This window comes from Gymnogyps californianus, chromosome 19 (assembly GCF_018139145.2).
Source record: "Gymnogyps californianus isolate 813 chromosome 19, ASM1813914v2, whole genome shotgun sequence".
Taxonomy (NCBI): Eukaryota; Metazoa; Chordata; class Aves; order Accipitriformes; family Cathartidae; genus Gymnogyps; species Gymnogyps californianus.
Window position 1 is genome coordinate 13,890,962 of NC_059489.1, and position 21,499 is coordinate 13,912,460.

Consider the following 21,499-nt stretch of genomic DNA (forward strand, 5'->3'; position numbering starts at 1 on the left):
AACAGAGGTCTAAATTAGCAGAAAAATGAAAGAGTCAGTTCAATCAGTTGATACATACAGCAGAGCACCATACAACACTACACTGTAGGGGTGTTTCTTCTATCATGCACTATTGTAACGTGTTTTCTAGCCTCACAGATACTTGCTGCATTACCCTTAGTAAACAGCAGCCATGTCATCAGACTCTGAGATGGCCATCTTTGGGGAGGCAGCTCCCTATCTCCGAAAGTCAGAAAAGGAGAGAATCGAGGCCCAGAACAAGCCTTTCGATGCCAAGTCATCCGTCTTTGTGGTACATGCAAAGGAATCCTATGTGAAAAGCACAATCCAGAGCAAAGAAGCAGGAAAGGTCACTGTCAAGACCGAAGGTGGAGAAGTGAGTGAAAAAAAATCTAGGTTTGAGAATACAATCTAATGCTGCTGTGGACTTCTAGATGGCAAGTATGTATCTTTCTTTTCTTTGGCAGACTCTTACCGTGAAGGATGATCAAATCTTCTCCATGAACCCTCCCAAGTATGATAAAATCGAGGACATGGCAATGATGACCCACCTCCATGAACCTGCTGTGCTGTACAACCTCAAAGAGCGTTATGCAGCCTGGATGATCTATGTAAGTACCAGCAGGAGGAGACGACTCCTGCTTTTGAGGAGTTGAAGGCACCTTTCAATCTCTCTGAAGAGCTTCCTGACTTCTTGCCTTCTTCTTTCCTCGTTTTTCTATTTCTTCTTTCTTTCTCACGTTATTTCCTCTTGCTGTCTACATCCTCTCCTTCTTCTTCCTTCCCACTTTTGTCTTTCCTTGTCGTATGCTATATCTCACCCATTCTCTGATAAGTCATTCCTCCACTTTATTTTCTTTCACTACCCTGATGTCCCCAGAACATCACTCACTTCTGCCTTATCTGCAACTCTCCTCAGCTTTCCAAAATCAGCATCCTGTCCCCCCTCCTTACAGACTTATTCGGGTCTCTTCTGCGTCACTGTCAACCCCTACAAGTGGCTGCCGGTGTACAACCCGGAGGTGGTGTTGGCCTACCGAGGCAAGAAGCGCCAGGAGGCCCCTCCACACATCTTCTCCATCTCTGACAATGCCTATCAGTTCATGCTAACTGGTGAGTGCTTGACCTCCCTCACAGCAATCTAAACCAAAAAGCCCCACTGATCTCACTGGAGCATGTGACAAGCCAGCTAAAAACACCTAGGAGTGTGACTCAGAACTTGATCGAGTTATGCAGGAATTAATTTCAAGTGAAACTGACCCAGAAGCATGCATGGACTCAGCAGTGTGTATTATTTGCACTTTATCGTATGAAATTCTACACTCCCCCACTGCAGAAATACTACTTGACTTTGTTTGCTACTTTTTTCCATTGATGGGACAGAAAGAATTATTATTCCATATAATCCCCTATTTTGAATACAGATAGGCAGTTTGATTAGATTTCTTGTTGAGAACTGTGTGAAGGGCAAGAGGGTACACAGCTTGTGTGAGGACCACATGCGTCTGACAGCTCTATGCATCCATTTTGGTTTATACTTTCTACTGTTGGGACCTGGAAGGGAATCAGGTAGTCTTGGACTATTTGGACTACTACTCTTGGGCTTGGAAGAAGCCCCAACTTCCATTTACAGCTTTGTTTCTCATTCAGCTTAGTGTTACTCAGGACAACTGCTAACACTAACTTTCATTCTGCCTCTTTCACAGATCGTGAGAACCAGTCAATCCTGATTACGTATGTACACTGCCTGCTCGGGTCCCTGCGGGGCTGCCTGGTGCCAGGGGACCTCCTGCCTGACCACATGTTCTCTGCCTTTCTCTTTGGTTTGGCAGTGGAGAATCCGGTGCAGGGAAGACTGTGAACACAAAGCGTGTCATCCAGTACTTTGCAACAATTGCAGCGAGTGGGGAGAAGAAGAAGGAAGAGCAGCAGGCAGGCAAAATGCAGGTGAGGTCCCAGGGGTAGGAACCTGCAACTGTCAGATTTATTTATGAGCTATATCAAGACAATAAGATTTCTATTTTAGGGGACACTTGAGGATCAAATCATCAGTGCCAACCCACTGCTGGAGGCTTTTGGTAATGCCAAGACGGTGAGGAACGACAACTCCTCACGCTTTGTAAGTTGTTGCCTGGGACAAAATTACTTTTTTCGTATCAGCACACTGACTCAAATATTCTTGCAGTCAGGATTGGTAAAATAGATCTTGATTGACTTTTCTGCTTCTTTCAGGGTAAATTCATCAGAATCCATTTTGGTGCCACAGGGAAACTGGCTTCTGCTGACATTGAAACGTGTAAGTCACCCTCCTGGCCTGATGCCTTTCCTTCCAGCCTTCCTCAGTTCTTGTGCTAACTCTGTCCTACCATCCTTGCTAGATCTGCTCGAGAAGTCCAGAGTCACTTTCCAGCTCAAGGCAGAAAGAAGCTACCACATATTTTATCAGATCATGTCCAACAAGAAGCCAGAGCTAATTGGTAGGAAAGATCACCAACTTCTCCAGATAAAGGTCATGGAACAACATCTAATTCCTTTACGTGCCAATTACATTTGATCTGTATGTGTTTTGTCCTTCTTTTCAGAGATGTTACTGATCACCACCAACCCGTATGACTATCAGTATGTGAGTCAAGGTGAGATCACAGTTCCCAGCATTAATGACCAGGAGGAGCTGATGGCCACGGACGTAAGTAATGCACAGAAGTTTTCTTAGGCGGACTCTGACCTTTAGCACGCATGGTACTTACTCCAATGATTCTTTCGTCAGAGTGCCATTGACATCCTGGGCTTCACTCCTGATGAGAAGACAGCCATTTACAAGCTGACGGGGGCTGTCATGCACTATGGCAACCTGAAGTTTAAGCAGAAACAGCGTGAGGAGCAGGCAGAGCCAGACGGCACAGAAGGTACCAGCACAATATATACCGGAGCACTGTATATACCGGAACACTCACTAATACAAGCAGTAATTCAGGGTCCGAATCATTGACTCAGCCTGTGCATTTCCCCAGATGTTAGTATTGTGTCCTAACCAGAGGACTTTCCTGGAAGAACACAACTCAGTGGACGACGCAGATAATTTTGAACTATGCAAAGTATAAGGTCCAGTGAATCCTAAAGCATGCTTCCATTGGCTGACAGTAGGAGTTAGGCAGAAGAAAAGCAAGCTTTGCTGCTATACTGAATGGCAGCTTCCCAGACCTGGCACAGAACTGGGAGCCACTCTGCTCACTGATTTAATTTTGTGTACCCAGGTAGCTACTATCATTTACCATCAGCTGTAGTCACCTCCTAACAGTATTTTTCCCAGGGGACAAGAAGCCAGAGTCCTGAAGCTGCTCTGCTTCAAAGCTTATATTCTGGAGACAACTCACAATGCCTGAACTGAGAGCATTGTGCTACTTCATTGTACATGGGGGGTTAAAAAGGAACATCAGTTGATACTGCAGCTGTGGCTCATAGATTCAACATTTTCTGTAGAGTCTCAGCATGTCTCCAGGACTTCTGTTTGAAAAATAGACATCTAAGATATGTGTATCATTGCGTTTGCTTTGCCTAGAATTGTTCAAAAGTGCATTCCTTTAAAAGTTCATGGAAGTATTTCCATGAAACCAGAGTTATTTGTATATATCATAAACAGGTACTATTAAGGGGGGTTTTTTTTGAGTTGTTTTTGTGTGTGTGTGGTTTGGGGTCTTTTTAGGAAAGTTAAGACATAAGTGAAAATGACTGCAAGGAATACAATTGCAATGAATCTGATAATGATGAATAGTAATAGTAAATAGGCTACAAATAATAGCTGTAATCATTGCACGAATATAACCAAAGGAAAGAGTTATAGAAGAAGTATAATAGAATTAGATTAATATTTAATGATTAAAAAATAACTCTACAAAAGTGAAATAAAACATAACCTCCAATGTTGTTCTTGTTTCATACCTTACTCTTTCTCGTGATAAATGTACATTAAATACTTAGTTGTAAATAACATATACAATAGAAGCAGCTCAAAATTAGCATCTGTGTGTATATATATATTCTATAATGAGGTTTGGCCTTCTCACACTAAAGGACTCTGTAAACCCTACTGGTGCTCACTATCATCTTTGCTGTGAGAAGAGACAGGCAGCAAACTGGAAAGTGATGACAGGGTATATCCAGTGCTCTAGTGCTTGTATTTAATAGTCTAGATTCAGAGAAAACGAGAGCTGGAAAAGACCTATGTGTGTGATATTTAACTTTAGGGAGAATGTGGTCCCACCATGAAAGTTGTATGAGATATCCTATTCATACTTTTGACATAATACTTCACTAATCTATCTCTCTATCTCATTAGAGTTTCACTGACTACAATTTTCAATACAGTGTACTTCAATACCAACCAGTTTCCTTTTCTGTTTATTCATAAATTGTGACTTGTTTGACCTGCAATTTTCATGGCCCTTTGCCCTTTTCATGGCCCTTTGCCCTTTTCATGGCCCTTTGTCCTTTTGATGGCCCTTTGCCCTTCTGATGGCCCTTTGCCCTTTTGTCTGTCCAGTCACTTGTTTCAAAATTTGCATGTTCATTGTAAAGGCATTTGGAAGAATCTTTACATTCACAAATCATCTAAATTAAATGGGAAAAAAATCAGTAAATCAAGAAAAATTACAATATTTTAAAGTATGTGACAAAGTATATGTGGCTTCTGCAGAAACAATTCTGAATTACTACAAGATACATCTACTGGAGAGCTAATATTAGATCCTGCTGTATGCTTGTTTCCTTAGTTGCTGATAAGGCTGCCTACCTGATGGGTCTGAACTCAGCAGATCTGCTCAAAGCCCTTTGCTACCCCCGAGTCAAGGTTGGGAATGAATATGTGACCAAGGGTCAAACCGTGCAGCAGGTAAGAAACAAGTGATGAGAGAAAACAAATGACATAAATTAAAAACTTTGAACTTCCTCTTTTGCCCTTGATGGTAACTTTTCTTTTACTTTTCTTTAGGTATACAATTCAGTGGGGGCCCTGGCAAAATCCGTCTTTGAGAAGATGTTCCTGTGGATGGTTGTTCGCATCAACCAACAGCTGGATACGAAGCAGCCCAGACAGTACTTCATTGGTGTCCTGGACATTGCTGGCTTTGAGATCTTTGATGTAAGAGGAGGATCTTCATACAAGTTTCCTGGAAGGGGCATTAAGAAACTGGAATAGTTTTGGGGTTGGTTTTTTTTTTAATTATGGATTGGTTTTATTTATTGGATAATCCTGACATTCCTGTAGGAATGGCACTCTTCTGATTCTCATAGTATGTATTATGCCACAAGGGCTGCAGATTTTTATAGATGTCTGTTGTTGCATGCAGAAGTGAAAATTGCAATGAAAACTGATACGAAAATGTTGAACAATGATAGGTAATAGCAGAGACAGATTTTGAGGAAGTTTAAAAATGCCATCTTGAAGGAAGATTTTGTTAATGCTGAAGCCAGATTCGCTCTGAATGCTTGGGAATAGACTGGCAGTGTAGACAGATTCAAGCAGATGAAAAGCTGGACTTGGACTAAGCTCTGCAACTCTTTTCAGAGCTCAGAAATATGTTGAGACAGTGCCAGGGCCTGAAAGGGTAGATATATTAGAGGATGGAATATGCCAGTCACCTGTCCAGTCCCATGACTAGAAATTCAGAATCTCACTCATGGAGACCTTAATGGGTTGAAAATAAAACCTATTGGAAGATGGAAAATGTTCCTGGAACTGAACTTTGCAAGTAAGTAAATCTCTGCATTCTGCAGTTCAACAGCCTGGAGCAGCTGTGCATCAACTTCACCAATGAGAAGCTGCAACAGTTCTTCAACCACCACATGTTTGTGCTGGAGCAGGAGGAGTACAAGAAGGAGGGAATTGAATGGGAGTTCATTGACTTTGGGATGGACCTGGCTGCCTGCATTGAGCTCATTGAGAAGGTTTTTGGGTCCTACACACTTAATAGTTTTCCAGATGTAAAAAGTAAAAGGAATCTTCTATGTTCAAATTAGGCCACTCTAATGTGTGGCACTTACACTTAATGCAGCACATAAGACGATTTTTTCTGGTCTTCATGCATTTCATATACATTTTCATTTGTCTGTTACTTCACTGCTTGTGGGATTCTGTCGTGTAGTACAGTTGATTTACATGCAGCGAAAATTTCAGTCCTAGTCACTGTTCTGGAGTTCATACTCAAATGCATGTATTTTTTAATGCATGCTGAGTGAGTAAATACACTGAGCAACTTCTATTTTACTATGTTTAAAGAAATTTTCTATCTTGTTTCCAAGAAAAAGCATTTAGGAAGTGTAAACTCTTCCTTATATCTGAATGCTACTAATTTCATTCATTTTGCTTTCCATCTTCAAGTAACACGCACATAGTGAATTTCTACATGCTAGATCTTTATTACTTCACAACCCTGAAACTTATGGGTGAGCTTGTTTTCATGTAACTGATGGCTTATCCACTAACAAAATGCCTTTTCTGGAAAAACATAAGATTACGCATTCTGAGGATGGTTTTTTGTATAATTTTTATCTTCCATTCCTCTCTCATATACATTCTCTCTGCTTCTTGCTTCCACACTGTCTTTCTTCATGTGTTGCTTTTTCTCCCAGCCCATGGGCATCTTTTCCATCCTGGAAGAGGAGTGCATGTTCCCCAAGGCAACTGACACCTCTTTCAAGAACAAGCTCTATGACCAGCATCTGGGCAAGTCCAGCAACTTCCAGAAGCCCAAGCCTGGCAAAGGCAAGGCTGAGGCCCACTTCTCCCTGGTGCACTATGCTGGCACGGTGGACTACAACATCACTGGCTGGCTTGAGAAGAACAAGGATCCCTTGAATGAAACTGTTGTGGGGCTGTACCAGAAATCATCCCTGAAGACACTGGCCTTACTCTTTGCCTCTGTTGGTGGGGCAGAAGCAGGTGATTTCTTTGAAATCAGTTCTACTATAATTTACAGAAAAAAAACTGTGCAATAAAATTTTGCTATAATATTTACATTTCAAAAATAGAAAACCCAAAACCTCATCTACTTTTTGGAACTCAGTCACTCAGATTAATAAAGGATATTACATTTCCCTAGAGACCTTAACAGATCTGTAGGTTTTAAGACCAGACAGCTGTACTACAACATTAACACAGGCTAGTTGACAAACCAAATTTCTGCAATACGGGGCATTCCCAAACACTTCAGGGAATACAATCAAATGTATCAACATGATGCTAAATTTATGCACACCCTTAGATGTAAAGATACATAAAGACTGCATTTGGTGTATTCACTAGTGATTTATTTAATTCCTTAAATATCTCACTATGCAAAATGTTAAATTTTATTTCCTGTTTGCATTTTCTTAACTTCAGCTTTCAGTCATTAGATTTCATTCTGCTTTCATCTGAAAAAAATTGTCTCCCATTGTAACTTTAAACACTGTATGCATTTGCAAATTTTGATCATATTATTACATTTTCTATTTTTTTAAGATGAACACACAAAGTTCTTCAGATTCTAACTGTGTGCTTTTGTTGTTCATTGCTTTTTTAAAAAAATATTATTGTTTAGAGAGTGGTGGCGGTGGCAAGAAGGGCGGCAAGAAGAAAGGTTCTTCTTTCCAGACTGTCTCGGCTCTTTTCCGGGTACTGTAGAATAATCATTATAAATTTTATCGCATTGTGAAAAAAATATAGAAAATTCAGTTCAGAAAAGCTTTAGATTGATCTAATATACAAAATCTTTATGTTCAGAAAGGATAAAGGCACGTGCTTCTTAATAAAGAAGGATTTTCATTGAAACCTTGGAAGTATTCTTTCAGAACTGCCCAAAAGTTCTGTAAAAAAAAAATACTGATCATGGTTTTATTGCAGTGTTTTTACTCCATCTAATATTGAGATTGTGTAAGCGACATTTTTAAACCTAAGTATTTGCTCTTGCTCTTAAGGAAAATTTAAACAAGTTGATGAGCAACCTGCGAAGCACACATCCCCATTTTGTGCGATGCCTTATTCCTAATGAAACAAAAACACCTGGTAAGTTGTTAAAGTTTAAAGATGTGATAAATCTGTTCTTCTCTGTGCAGTACAATGAAGTACCAATTCATTATGTCATTTATTAGGTGCCATGGAGCATGAGTTGGTGCTGCATCAGCTGCGGTGTAACGGCGTGCTGGAAGGGATTAGAATTTGCAGGAAAGGATTCCCCAGCAGAATACTCTATGCAGACTTTAAACAGAGGTTTGATTCCATGTCATCTACCATCCACCATATCCACTAATGCTGAATAATTTGCATTTCCTAATTGTTTTAACTACTGTGGGAGTTATGGGAGGCGTTCACTGTACCTACATTTAGGCATACAACAGTCAATTATCCAAGTTAGTCATCTAGTTTCTTTCTATAGCTAACTAGAAGAACAGGCATTTTCAAAGGGCAATTATTTATTCCTGTCCTTGATTCATATTCTGGTATGGGATAAACCATTTTTTAATTAACTATCCAGAAATGAAGTTGACTAGCTTAGACTTAGTTAACTTCTGGGTAGCAAAGTAATATGACTTGCAGCCATCAGCACAGAAATGTCAATAAAGAAACTACAAGATATTCTAGACTAACTTGTTGGAAAACCAAATAAAATAAAAAGATCTTGCTTCTTGTTCTATATCAGCTGGAAAATACTCAGGCAGTATGTACTGCCACTATTTTGGATGAAGAATTGCTTCTCCTCTCCACATATTTTGTTCTTGCACATAAAGTTCTCATTTGGAGTTAAGGCATTAGATAACACGGCATGTGAAATATGTCAGCAGTTACCCATGGAAATCAGTACCCATTCTGTGTCAAGAATTTCTGGACTAAGGAAAGTGCAAGATTTTTCCTAAAAACATATTTACCCATGAAAATGTGATTTCTAAACAATGGAACAGAGTTCAGACTTATTCACCTCTCTTCTGCTCTTGATCCCCCTTCAGAGAATCTTAACAATGGCATCAGTTGGTACAGGTTTGATTGAGCTTTCAGGAATCTGACCTTCTTCATATTCTACTTCCTCCCATAGGTACAAGGTGCTTAATGCAAGTGCCATCCCAGAGGGACAGTTCATTGATAGCAAGAAGGCTTCTGAGAAACTCCTTGGATCCATCGATGTGGACCACACCCAGTACAAATTCGGTCACACGAAGGTATAAATGCTGCTTGACTGATGTACTGTGCTTGCAATACCTGTCAATTATGAAATGCAACATCCTCTTTCTCAAGGTGTTCTTCAAAGCTGGGCTGCTGGGACTCCTGGAGGAGATGAGAGATGAGAAGCTGGCACAGCTCATCACTCGCACACAAGCCATGTGCAGGGGTTACCTGATGAGAGTGGAGTTCAAGAAAATGATGGAGAGGAGGTAGATACTTATACTGATTTGGCCTGCTGGGCCAATCCTCATCAGATACCAATGACATAAACAAAACTGAAAATAAGCTGCTTCTCACCAAATCTCATTTATTTCTCATTAATTCAGTTTACAAATATGGATGTATTTGGGGGTATACCCTGGCAGTACATGAAGCAGCATAAAACCCCGATTCAGGAAAAAAATTATCGTTTTTAACTTATATCACCCTTTGTACTAATTTTTGCTAAATTCAGTAAATGGCTACATTATGTGTATGTCCAGAAAGCAGATATCTAGTCTAAGCTAATTATTTTAGGTCACCATTATAATCAAAGGTGAGAAACACATACTTCTAGCACAAGAGAAGTAACCTCTTCCCTTGGATAACTTTCATGAAAGGGACCAAGTCAGCTTCTGGAGGTGTTCCTTTTCTTTGGCCATGAAAGTGAGCCAAACATCTGGACTTCAAAAATGTCCATACAGGTTGACAATCTACATCACACTAGGGAGTTTTCTTCAGAGATATATATTTTTATATAAAATTTAAATATACTAAATATTATTAATAAATATATATATAATAATATATAATAAATATTTTTATACACACAGATATATAGAACTATAACTATAAAGTATTATATGTAGAACTTCATGTTAGACATATCAATATATACAATTAAATATGTATTATAAATTTAAAAATATGTAACAATATATTTTTGATTACCTTTCAGGGAGTCCATCTTCTGCATCCAGTACAACGTTCGTGCATTCATGAATGTCAAGCACTGGCCTTGGATGAAGCTGTTCTTCAAAATAAAGCCTTTGCTGAAGAGTGCAGAATCTGAGAAGGAGATGGCCAACATGAAAGAAGAGTTTGAGAAAACCAAGGAAGAGCTTGCAAAGTCTGAGGCAAAGAGGAAGGAGCTGGAGGAGAAAATGGTGGCCCTGCTGCAGGAGAAAAATGACCTGCAGCTCCAAGTGCAGGCTGTGAGTATTGCTAATGTTTTTGGCTTCTAATGTCCTGCATAAAATGATCCCAAATGTCTCCGTAACAGACACATTATCCCAAAACAGTATTTATTTTAAAAACATACACCTATTCTATAAAATAGGAAGGAAAACTGCATAGAAAGGCTAAGCTGAAATCTACAAATATTAATAAATTTGCAATGAATTATTGCAGCTGGTTCCTTACGCTTTTAAATCAAGAAAGAAGTAATCATTTTCCAGTCAGTAAATACTACAGTTTACAATATGACATTTTAAATCATACATGGCAACTTACAGCGGCAATTATCATGTCTTTATAAAACTTTATATACTATATAATTTTGATATGTTATCATCTGATCAATGAAGGTAGTCTGGAGGTCCTATTAACACCTTTTATTTCGAGAATCACAAGTGGATTCAGGTGCAGTAGGAGGGGCTGAGAGCATCAGGCATTTCTCTAGCATTTATGGTCCCTGTCTCCTCAGGAAGAACAGTGATGAAAGTGGAGTCCTCCCCTTTTTCCCTGGAAATAAAAAAGTAGCAACAATAATCCCCTTAAAACTGTCTTTACCACCAAGGATTAGGATTCATCTGACCCCACTCTGATGTCTACAGCCTAAAAGTCTACGTCTGAGCTAGTAGCCTCAGGTTCTCTTCATCTTCAGCAATGAGAAGCTCATCCTTTTAGAGTATCATATAATTTGTCCAAAAATGTAAATTTTTTTGGTTGAATGGACTGCATCTTGATATCATGGCAGGCATCTAAATCTACATGAGACAAACCCCAACCTAGCTATCTTGCTGAGCTATAAAAAGTCTTCTGCCTGGATGGTATCATTGCTCTTCACTAGAACAAAGAGGAAAAGAACAAGCAGTATATAGAAAATAAAGATTACTTCTTAGTAACTTGCATCTTAGAATGCATGTAAATTCAGGTAATTGATACTGCTCTGGTAAACACCAGTCTCCCTTCCAAACTGTTCTTCTTGACCACAAGGGCTAGAAACATGCCTGGTTCAACTACTGCCTTTGACACAGTGATCTTAACACAAAATTTTGCCAAAACTAAAAATCAAATTCATTCTCAGTAAATCTTTTTGGGAGAGTTGTAATACGATTTTCTCAGCTGAATGTTGGAGTTTTTAGCATTCAGGTTTTAAACACTGTATGCTAAAAAATCTGCCTACATGGTTCTCTTCACTAGAACTCTGTGCCAGTTTCCAGTCCAGTCAAATGCAACGTAAAGCAAAATGATGAGAAGATACAAGAAGAGAGATACTGCCATATCTGATTTCAGGCTCTATCTTCACATTAATGTTGGAGTTGCATGAGCATTTAAAGAGTATAAAAAAAAAAAACAGTCAAAGCCTATATTTATAGTGTGATAATATATTCCTTTATTTTCTGGGCTGGAGACAGTCCAAAACAAATAGATACTCTTATAATAATGAGTTTTAACTACAAAGGGCATTGTAAAGCTGCTTTGAAAATAATAATTCCTTATTTGACAATAAGTAAGAAAAAATAATTATTTGAAAACTATTTTATTTAAATGAATCATGTGTAGGAAGCTGATGGTTTGGCTGATGCTGAGGAAAGATGTGACCAGCTCATCAAAACCAAAATCCAGCTGGAAGCCAAAATTAAGGAGCTGACAGAGAGAGCAGAAGATGAAGAAGAGATGAATGCTGAGCTGACGGCCAAGAAGAGGAAACTGGAGGATGAATGTTCAGAGCTGAAGAAAGATATTGATGACCTTGAGTTAACACTGGCCAAGGTTGAGAAGGAAAAACATGCCACAGAAAACAAGGTATGAGGCAGAACCTGTCACTCATGCTCCAGAAAAGAGCACTGTGCTGTTACAGGACTTCTATATCTACTTCCTTTATCTGCACTTGCTCCCTTCTTCTCAAAGGTGAAAAACCTCACAGAGGAGATGGCAGCCCAGGACGAGACCATCGCCAAGCTGACAAAAGAGAAGAAAGCCCTCCAAGAGGCCCATCAGCAGACACTGGACGACCTGCAGGCAGAAGAGGACAAAGTCAATACGCTGACCAAAGCTAAGACCAAGCTGGAGCAGCAAGTGGACGATGTAAGCACACCGGCAGACAGCAAGAACAGGACAGGTATGGAGTTCAACCTGGCTGGCAAGAGCCCTGATGGTCTTGTTCTGTTTAGCTGGAAGGGTCCCTGGAGCAAGAGAAGAAACTGCGCATGGACCTTGAGAGAGCTAAGAGGAAACTCGAAGGAGACCTGAAGCTGGCCCATGACAGCATAATGGATTTGGAGAATGATAAGCAGCAGCTGGATGAGAAACTGAAGAAGTAAGTGTGGCTGTGGGGCCACAGTGTGAGTGCTGGGCTGGTGCACTTGCCTTTTCTCTTTGAGCTCTAACACGGTTTGCTTTGCCCAAAGGAAAGACTTTGAAATCAACCAGATCCAGAGCAAAATCGAGGATGAGCAAGCCCTGGGCATGCAGTTACAGAAGAAGATCAAGGAGCTGCAGGTAAGTCTCTGTTCCTTCCCCTCTCTCACCCAGACACAGGTCAGGTAGGAGGAGGGCATGGGTGTGAAGGGTGCCTAATGTTCCCCAGGCTCGTATTGAGGAACTGGAGGAGGAAATTGAGGCTGAACGTGCCTCTCGGGCAAAAGCAGAGAAGCATCGGGCTGACCTCTCGAGGGAGCTAGAGGAGATCAGCGAGCGGCTGGAAGAAGCAGGCGGGGCTACTGCAGCTCAGATCGATATGAACAAGAAGCGCGAGGCAGAGTTTCAGAAGATGCGCCGTGACCTCGAAGAGGCCACGCTGCAGCACGAAGCCACGGCTGCCGCCCTGCGGAAGAAGCATGCGGACAGCACAGCTGAGCTTGGGGAGCAGATCGACAACCTGCAACGAGTGAAGCAGAAGCTGGAGAAGGAGAAGAGTGAGCTGAAGATGGAGATTGACGACTTGGCCAGTAACATGGAGTCAGTCTCCAAAGCCAAGGTACTGAAATATTTCTTTGTAGTAATTCAAACATAATCAAGTATTTATATTTAACATAGAAATTTAAGTTAGTCATACTTTAAAATAAACAGTTGCACTTTACAACTTGAATTTGAGTTTATATATTCCAGTATTAGTATAATAATATATTATATCCTTCAGGTGAGAGCTAAAAAGCTTCACCTAAAGCACCTAACCTAAGGAACTATAGGGTCTCATTGCTTGGTTCAGAATATTATGATAGTGAAATGGAACACACTGACCTTATCAGTTTTTTAGTTTCTTCTAAAACAGAGATTATTCCTACCGTACCCTTTCCTTTTTGTTCCTATTTTTCCTTTCCTCCCTTAAATACTTCAATGACATAATCACTAAGAGCCAAACAGAAATTTAAAATAATTCCTCATGTTACAATGTCCCATCATCCTTTTTATCTATTGAAAAAATGGAGTGTATATTAATAAATTATACAAATGTTGGAATTAGGGATGCAAATTTCATAGAAAGATGTATCAGTTAACTGAGACATTTTGACTTTACTTCTAAATCATTGGCTTCTTTTTTTGCCCTTTGTAAGACTTCAGAGTCTCAGTAATTATGTGTTGAACCACTAACCATCTTTTACTCTGTTCTTCATGCAAATAGGCAAATCTGGAGAAGATGTGTCGCTCCCTAGAAGATCAACTCAGTGAGATTAAGACAAAAGAGGAGGAACAACAGCGCACAATTAATGACATTAGTGCCCAGAGAGCTCGGCTACAAACAGAATCCAGTAAGACATTTGTGTTTTTTAAGAGAACAGTGTATATGACCTGGGGCTTTAAAAAAAAGGGTCAAAAAGACCTGGGGGTCTTGGTGGAGCCTAAGTTGAACATGAGCCAGAAATGTGCTATTGTGACAAAGAAGGCCAACAGAATCCTGAGCTGCATTAGGAGAAGTGTTGCCAGCACGTTAACAGAGGGTGATCCTTCCCCCTACTCAGCACAGGTGAGGCCACACCTGGAGTGCTGTGTCCAGTGCTAGGCTCCCCAGTACCAGAGAGACACAGACATCCTGGAGCAGGACCAATAACATGTTTAAGGGACTGGAACAACCAGTCACTGGAACAGCCTCCCAAGGGGTGTGGTAGAGTCCCCATCAGTGGAGGTGTTCAAGACACGACTGGACAGGGTGCTAGTAATCTCATGGCTCCCTTTCCCATGAAAGATTGGACTGGATGACCTTTCAAGGTCCCTTCCAACCTGGGCTGTTCTATGATTCTATGACTGGAGTTTCAAAGAAGAATTCATCTATCTCACAACCTAGACTTCATCCTTCTGCTTCCCAGGAGACATTCAGCAGAGGACAGTGATATACCTGAGCACATACACCATATAGTACTCATTCTGTAAGCTCAAGGCTTGAAGTGACCACTGGACTTAGTGCAAACACACAGTAAGACTGGTCAGATATTGGACAACGGGGAGTGACGTATCTCATTTCTTACCTCTAAGAGAAATACTTTGGCATACTCAGAGATATGGATAGGTATCAGTGATTAGGATTCCATGAAAGAAATAAAATTTTGTTTAACTCAAAATATTTTTATGTGCATTTAATTATCAAGGTTAACACTTCTAAGTAAGTCATAAAAAGGTTCTTTTACTCATCTGAACTCCTCCAGGTGAATATTCACGCCAGGTGGAGGAGAAAGATGCTCTGATTTCTCAGCTGTCAAGAGGCAAGCAGGCTTTCACCCAACAGACTGAGGAACTTAAGAGGCACCTAGAGGAAGAGATAAAGGTGAGAAGGCTTTCCATATTCTGTCTTATCCATTGGATTCCTCCTGTCTAGGAGGAGCTTCAGATATATATGGAATTACAGAATCAACAAGATGAGCGGGAGGAAAAAAACACTTAGGTAATGCAGTGCAAGTCTTCCCATATTAGTTTTGCTCCCACTTCCCTGCAGTCTATCCGTTAATTATTTTGCAGATTCCAAGATCTTTCTTTCTCATTCAGTAGCTGCTATCACTCACAGCAGAATAATCCAGTGTCCATCAACATTTCGGTCAGGAGATTTCCCAGGACATTTCTATTCATTGTCATACTACTATTTTTCCCCCAGGCCAAGAACGCCCTGGCCCACGCCTTGCAGTCTGCTCGCCATGACTGTGACTTGCTCCGGGAACAATATGAGGAGGAGCAGGAAGCCAAGGGGGAGCTGCAGCGTGCCCTGTCCAAGGCCAACAGCGAAGTGGCCCAGTGGAGAACCAAATACGAGACGGACGCTATTCAGCGCACGGAGGAGCTGGAGGAGGCCAAGTACGTGGGGAATGTGGGGAAGGCTGGCAGAGACTAAGAATGAAAATTTGGGGAGACCACTGTGATATTGTCAGGAGGAAGTCACTGTTCTGCTTTGGGGTGGGGTGCCAGGAAGAGAGAAAGTACAACTGAGAGCAGGTATGCATTGTGGAAAAGCAGAAGCAGCAAAGGTCTTCAGATGCAGAATAGCAGAGAGATGCTAGTGTGAACAGCAGAGTGAATAGCAGAGAGTGAATGGCTGCAGCCCAGGATTCAGACATAGAAATACAGTGGCTGGCTGGGAGAGGTCTACACCTTTGTGTAAATGGGGATCACACACTACCAAGTGGCTAAGTGCGCTCTTGTGAAAAACATACTGGCTGCACACCACAGGCTCCCATTTGCTTCCTCACCTGGACCTGTGCTTACCACCTTCCAGGAAGAAGCTGGCACAGCGCCTGCAGGATGCAGAGGAACACGTCGAGGCTGTGAATGCCAAATGTGCTTCCCTGGAAAAGACAAAGCAGAGGCTGCAGAATGAAGTGGACGACCTGATGATTGATGTGGAGCGATCGAATGCTGCCTGCGCAGCTCTGGATAAGAAGCAGAAGAACTTTGACAAGGTCTTTTGGGCTCCAGGCCTGGGGCTCCTGGGCAGAGCATCCCCTCCTGATTGCCACATCCATACTCACACCCCATTTCCCTTCAGATCCTGGCAGAATGGAAGCAGAAGTATGAGGAAACGCAGGCTGAGCTGGAAGCCTCCCAGAAGGAGTCTCGCTCTCTCAGCACGGAGCTGTTCAAGATGAAGAATGCCTATGAGGAGTCCTTGGACCACCTGGAAACGCTGAAGCGTGAGAACAAGAACTTGCAGCGTAAGTCCCTGGCCCTCTGCTCCTGGCTGGGCTTTCTCCCTATCCACCACTACCCACCGCTCCACATGGGTCTGTGCCTGCAGGTCGGCAAAGATGCCCGTCACCGTGGTGGGGCAGGGCCCTTCCCATTCGGCTCTGTGCCTGACCATGCTGTTGGTCTTTGTTCCCACAGAGGAGATTGCCGACCTCACGGAGCAGATTGCCGAGGGAGGAAAGGCGATTCATGAGCTGGAGAAAGTCAAGAAGCAGATTGAGCAGGAGAAGTCTGAAATCCAAGCCTCACTGGAGGAAGCTGAGGTACACAGCATTATTTATTGCTCTCTTACACATCTTGGATCTCTACCTCATTATAAGTACTGTGAAGTTATTCCCAGACACAAGAGGAAAAGAGCGATTGTATAAAAGTGTAGAGATATTATCTTTCCTTTTTACTCACAGAGCTTCAGGTTCAACTTTTGTCACATAAAAATTATTTTAATTTATTCTTGTCCAGGCCTCCCTGGAACATGAAGAAGGCAAGATCTTGCGCCTCCAACTTGAGCTTAACCAGGTGAAGTCTGAGATTGACAGGAAGATAGCAGAGAAAGATGAGGAGATCGACCAGCTGAAGAGAAACCACCTCAGAATTGTGGAGTCCATGCAGAGCACCCTGGACGCTGAGATCAGGAGCAGGAATGAAGCCTTGCGGCTGAAGAAGAAGATGGAGGGAGACCTGAATGAAATAGAGATCCAGCTGAGCCATGCCAACCGTCAGGCTGCAGAGGCACAAAAGAATCTGAGAAACACACAGGCAGTGCTCAAGGTCTGTTGAACAAAAGTTGCCTACAGAGAAATGTCTTTGCTGATATTTTCAGTGCCAAACAGCTCTGAATCTGCTTATAATTTCATTCAATGGCTCTACAGGATACCCAGATACACTTGGACGATGCTCTCAGGACACAGGAGGACCTGAAGGAGCAGGTGGCCATGGTGGAGCGCAGAGCAAACCTCTTGCAGGCTGAAATTGAGGAGCTACGGGCAGCACTAGAACAAACAGAGAGGTCTAGAAAGGTGGCTGAGCAGGAACTGATGGATGCAAGTGAGCGTGTGCAGCTCCTCCATACCCAGGTGAGGTCACTTGGTGAGAAATGGCACTCCTAGTAAGTAGGAGAACACTTGTATGCTTTATTCCAGTCACCACTGGAGGCTCAACTTCAAAGATGAGCGTTACCTTTTCTGAAGTAATCATCATGATACTAAAAGAGATCTTTGCTGAAAAAGTGCGTACACTGGTTGTGTTCCCAGGTTGCATTCGACGAAACCCATGCTTCTACCTTCTTTGCATCCTAACATAATCTCCAAAGGAGATACACTTAGTCACAGGGACCAGATTTTTTAGTCACACATGCCAATGGTCTGCCATCTGAGCAGTCAGGGACTGAAACTCTGAGACTAAAGAAACATTCATTCCTTGCTCAGTTGAAATGTAGCACTGGGGAATCCTCATATTACTTCAAAAATGTGCTTGTCCACTCTAGCAATAAAGTGGGGATGAACTCCTGGCTCTGATGTAGCCCATGTCAAACAGACTTTGACATGAGCTACATGTCATAGCAATCATCCAGCAGTCAAGTCCTGAAATCTGTGGGAAGTGTCTGGTTTCAAACGCTGAAAAGATTCTGGAAGGAATCCATCCTATCTACATCACAAATTTTTCTCTTTTCAGTTGATGGGAGTGGATTACTCTTCCTTAATTATGTTGAAGAGAAGGCATTTCACTGACTTTCCTCACTCTATTATTATTACTTTCCTGTGCCAGCCGTGGTGGATGAGATGTGGCACAGACTATATTTCTAAGTATTCTTTTTCAAATTAATAAAATTAATGGTTGGAGAAATAAAAACCATTGTTCCTCTATGATAAGAAATTTTACAGAAAAATCTGTGGTATCAATTTTTCACATAATTATGTCTGAAACAATTCAAAATCCTGTAATGTTCTTGATTTGAAATAATAAGCTAACAAAAACAAACCTCTGATGCTGCTCAACAGAACACCAGCTTGATCAACACCAAGAAGAAGCTGGAAACAGATATTGCCCAAATTCAGAGTGAAATGGAAGAAACAGTCCAGGAAGCCCGCAATGCTGAAGAGAAGGCCAAGAAGGCCATCACAGATGTGAGTCGGGGGCTCCTTTCAGTGCTCATGGTGGATGTGTGCTCCCCCAAAATGTCTCCAGCCCCAAAATGGCTTTGATCCTTTGCTTTCCAGGCGGCCATGATGGCAGAAGAGCTGAAGAAGGAGCAGGACACCAGCGCCCACCTGGAGAGGATGAAGAAGAACCTGGACCAGACGGTGAAGGACCTGCAGCACCGTCTGGATGAGGCCGAGCAGTTGGCTCTGAAGGGAGGCAAGAAGCAAATCCAGAAGCTGGAGGCCAGAGTGCGTAGGGCTGGTATTTGTGCGTGAGTGAACATGTCCCTTGGAGAGATACCAGGCAAGCTCCAAAGATGGGCTTCTCATTGCAGGTGCGGGAGCTGGAAGGGGAGGTTGATGCTGAGCAGAAGCGCAGCGCTGAAGCCGTGAAGGGTTTGCGCAAGTATGAGAGGAGGCTGAAGGAGCTGACCTACCAGGTAAGGCAGGAGGCCTCCTTGGGCTCACACACCCTTCTTGCAGGAAGGCAAAATGTAGCCCTTAGGGATTTCTTTCTGTCCTGAGTCACACAGTTAAAAAGGAGAAGACTGAGAACATCAGAAGAAATTATCTTTCTGGTTATGTTAGGAAGATCCAGCTTATCACTTCTGTCGTACTGGACAGCAATGGTCTATAAGGAATGTTACTCTCTGTTTCGTGTAGAGGGAATTTAAAAAGGAGGGACAAAGAGGTGCTCCTCTTTCTTGTCCTTCTCTTTAGTCTGAAGAAGACAGAAAGAATGTTCTCAGGCTGCAGGATCTGGTGGACAAGCTCCAAATGAAAGTGAAATCCTACAAGAGACAAGCTGAGGAGGCTGTAAGTATGCTGTGTGCAGAGTCAGTCTCCGTCCAGGTGGAGGTGGAATTCTGTGTTGGTGTTTTCCCCTGCGTAGCTCTGTTTGAACCCTTAACTTTTTTGTCTTTTTCTCACTGTGCACTCAGGAATGAACAGCTGAACAGCTGTTCTGGCTGAACAGCTCAAGGGTCTAGAGGGGTGTAGAATACATTTTCTGTGAGCATTATTGCATCACTGGGAAGAGCCCCGAAGGCTCAGGTCAATGCTGTGGGAGTAGGTCTCTGCTTCCCTTCACTTTCTTTATTTCCTATTTCTGCCTAGCAGAAAAAAAAATTACCTTCAAAAATTGTAATACATAATTTTTTAGCAGTAAAGAAATGGAAAATGATTTAATGGAAATAACTGTAATTATATATAATTATTCAAAAACTCCAAAGTGCATTAGCACTTCATATCCAGAGAGGGATTCTTGGTATATCTTATTAACCATCTAAACATTTAGCATTTAAGCTATTACTTTGGGTTCCTCCTAGAAGTATTAGAGAGAATTATATACTCACAGTCTTTTTTTTTGTTTTTATTATGTAAAGGCAAAATACCACAGCATGTCCAGTGCAGTGTTACAGTAGGAACACTATTAAACATTTTAAAACCTATTTTACCTCTCTTCCTATCCCCAGGAGGAGCAGTCCAATGTCAATCTCACAAAGTTTCGCAAGATCCAGCATGAGCTGGAGGAAGCCGAGGAGCGGGCTGACATTGCAGAGTCGCAGGTCAACAAGCTCCGAGCAAAGAGCCGTGAAATTAACAAGAAGGCAGAAAGTGAAGAGTAAATGCCTCCAGTGGTGCGAAGTGAAAGAGAATTGCACAAAATGTGAAATTCTATCACTTTGATTTTGTAATCACTGCTTAGTCCTTCATCCATCTCTAGATAATTAATGCCTAGATAATAAAAATTGTATAGATTTTCCCATGGAAATAATGAGAAGTTCACTGTTGTACTTTAATCATTATCCTGAATTCTTATAAGGTTTACATTTTTCCTTACTTATTTAAATTCATCCAATGAAAAATCTTGCTTCAGGTATTTTCAAAGTGTTTCAGCCACTGTTAAAGTTGTCTAATCAGACATCCTGCTTCTTTCTCACCATGGAATTTCATCTAAGAATCCTTCAGGGAGAAAATAATTATTTCTTTGCAACAGAATGAAATTATCCCTTATAAATTCTGCTTTAGGAATACAATACATTTTAACTCAAAGGTTCTGTCCAAAGAATAAGAACTTATTGCATCTTCTAGTAATCCGGTCTAATCATTGATTATTCTATTAAATCATGTGTCTTATTTGCAAGAAGATCTTTTTTCAGGTTAAACCTCTTCAGTCCTTCAAGCCACTTTGAAACATAGTTTAGAGGACATTTAAACTTAAAATGAGATCTACATTTAACTTTTGTTATTGAAAGTGATGTGCAAACCAACATTCCAAGGGCAGCACAACCAGCTAGCTCGTATAGTTGTTCATTGTCTATATTCTGTTCCCAAAAGTCCTCTGAATCTTCTAAGCTGGTCAGGCAGCCCCTTAGCTCCTATGTAGTCTCCAGGGTAATCCAGGTAACTTTGTCTAGGTTGGCCTCACGCAAAATGTGGGTTTTCATCACAGAATCCATGGTCACCTCTTTGAAAACAAGGAGAAATAGGTGTCACTTTCTCTGTCATAATCTAGTACTTTGAGCACTTGTCCTCCCACAGTCTGAAGGGATTTGAACCACTGAGACTTTCTCAGGATTGTGTCATATTCTACCTGGAAATAAGATAATTTGAGAAGCCAAATCAACCATTCCTGTTGAAGATGCACTGCTATGCCTTCAGGAATAATTTTTATTATCTACAATGAAAAATGTCAAAACAGTCTCTGTAGGATCACAGAGAAAATACTCATCTGGGAAAAGAATGACTGCATTCGATAGACCCAGCAGTACTACTGAATGGCTGGCAATTC

General features: G+C 41.5%; 1 protein-coding gene across 3 annotated transcripts; it reads left to right on the plus strand.

The window, feature by feature from the left end:
- The first annotated feature begins 172 nt into the window (after positions 1 to 172).
- Positions 173 to 20,333, plus strand: LOC127023889 (myosin-1B). 3 transcript variants are annotated; one of them, XM_050908195.1, is made up of 38 exons: positions 173 to 376; positions 468 to 611; positions 957 to 1,113; positions 1,707 to 1,734; positions 1,833 to 1,947; positions 2,027 to 2,119; positions 2,233 to 2,296; positions 2,379 to 2,477; positions 2,583 to 2,686; positions 2,768 to 2,906; positions 4,770 to 4,888; positions 4,988 to 5,137; positions 5,773 to 5,943; positions 6,628 to 6,955; positions 7,578 to 7,651; positions 7,954 to 8,041; positions 8,128 to 8,245; positions 9,066 to 9,189; positions 9,266 to 9,402; positions 10,131 to 10,386; positions 11,960 to 12,202; positions 12,308 to 12,484; positions 12,571 to 12,716; positions 12,808 to 12,898; positions 12,987 to 13,376; positions 14,022 to 14,148; positions 15,040 to 15,158; positions 15,483 to 15,679; positions 16,098 to 16,281; positions 16,368 to 16,533; positions 16,706 to 16,830; positions 17,027 to 17,335; positions 17,437 to 17,640; positions 18,565 to 18,690; positions 18,784 to 18,954; positions 19,041 to 19,145; positions 19,426 to 19,521; positions 20,181 to 20,333. In XM_050908195.1, exons 1-38 carry the CDS (start codon positions 173 to 175, stop codon positions 20,331 to 20,333), a joined length of 5,841 nt encoding a protein of 1,946 aa, XP_050764152.1. The 3 variants fall into 3 exon arrangements, with proteins under 3 accessions (XP_050764152.1, XP_050764153.1, XP_050764154.1); XM_050908196.1 differs by having other exon boundaries at positions 6,628 to 6,937; XM_050908197.1 differs by having other exon boundaries at positions 6,628 to 6,933; positions 7,580 to 7,651.
- Positions 20,334 to 21,499: the final 1,166 nt, after the last annotated feature.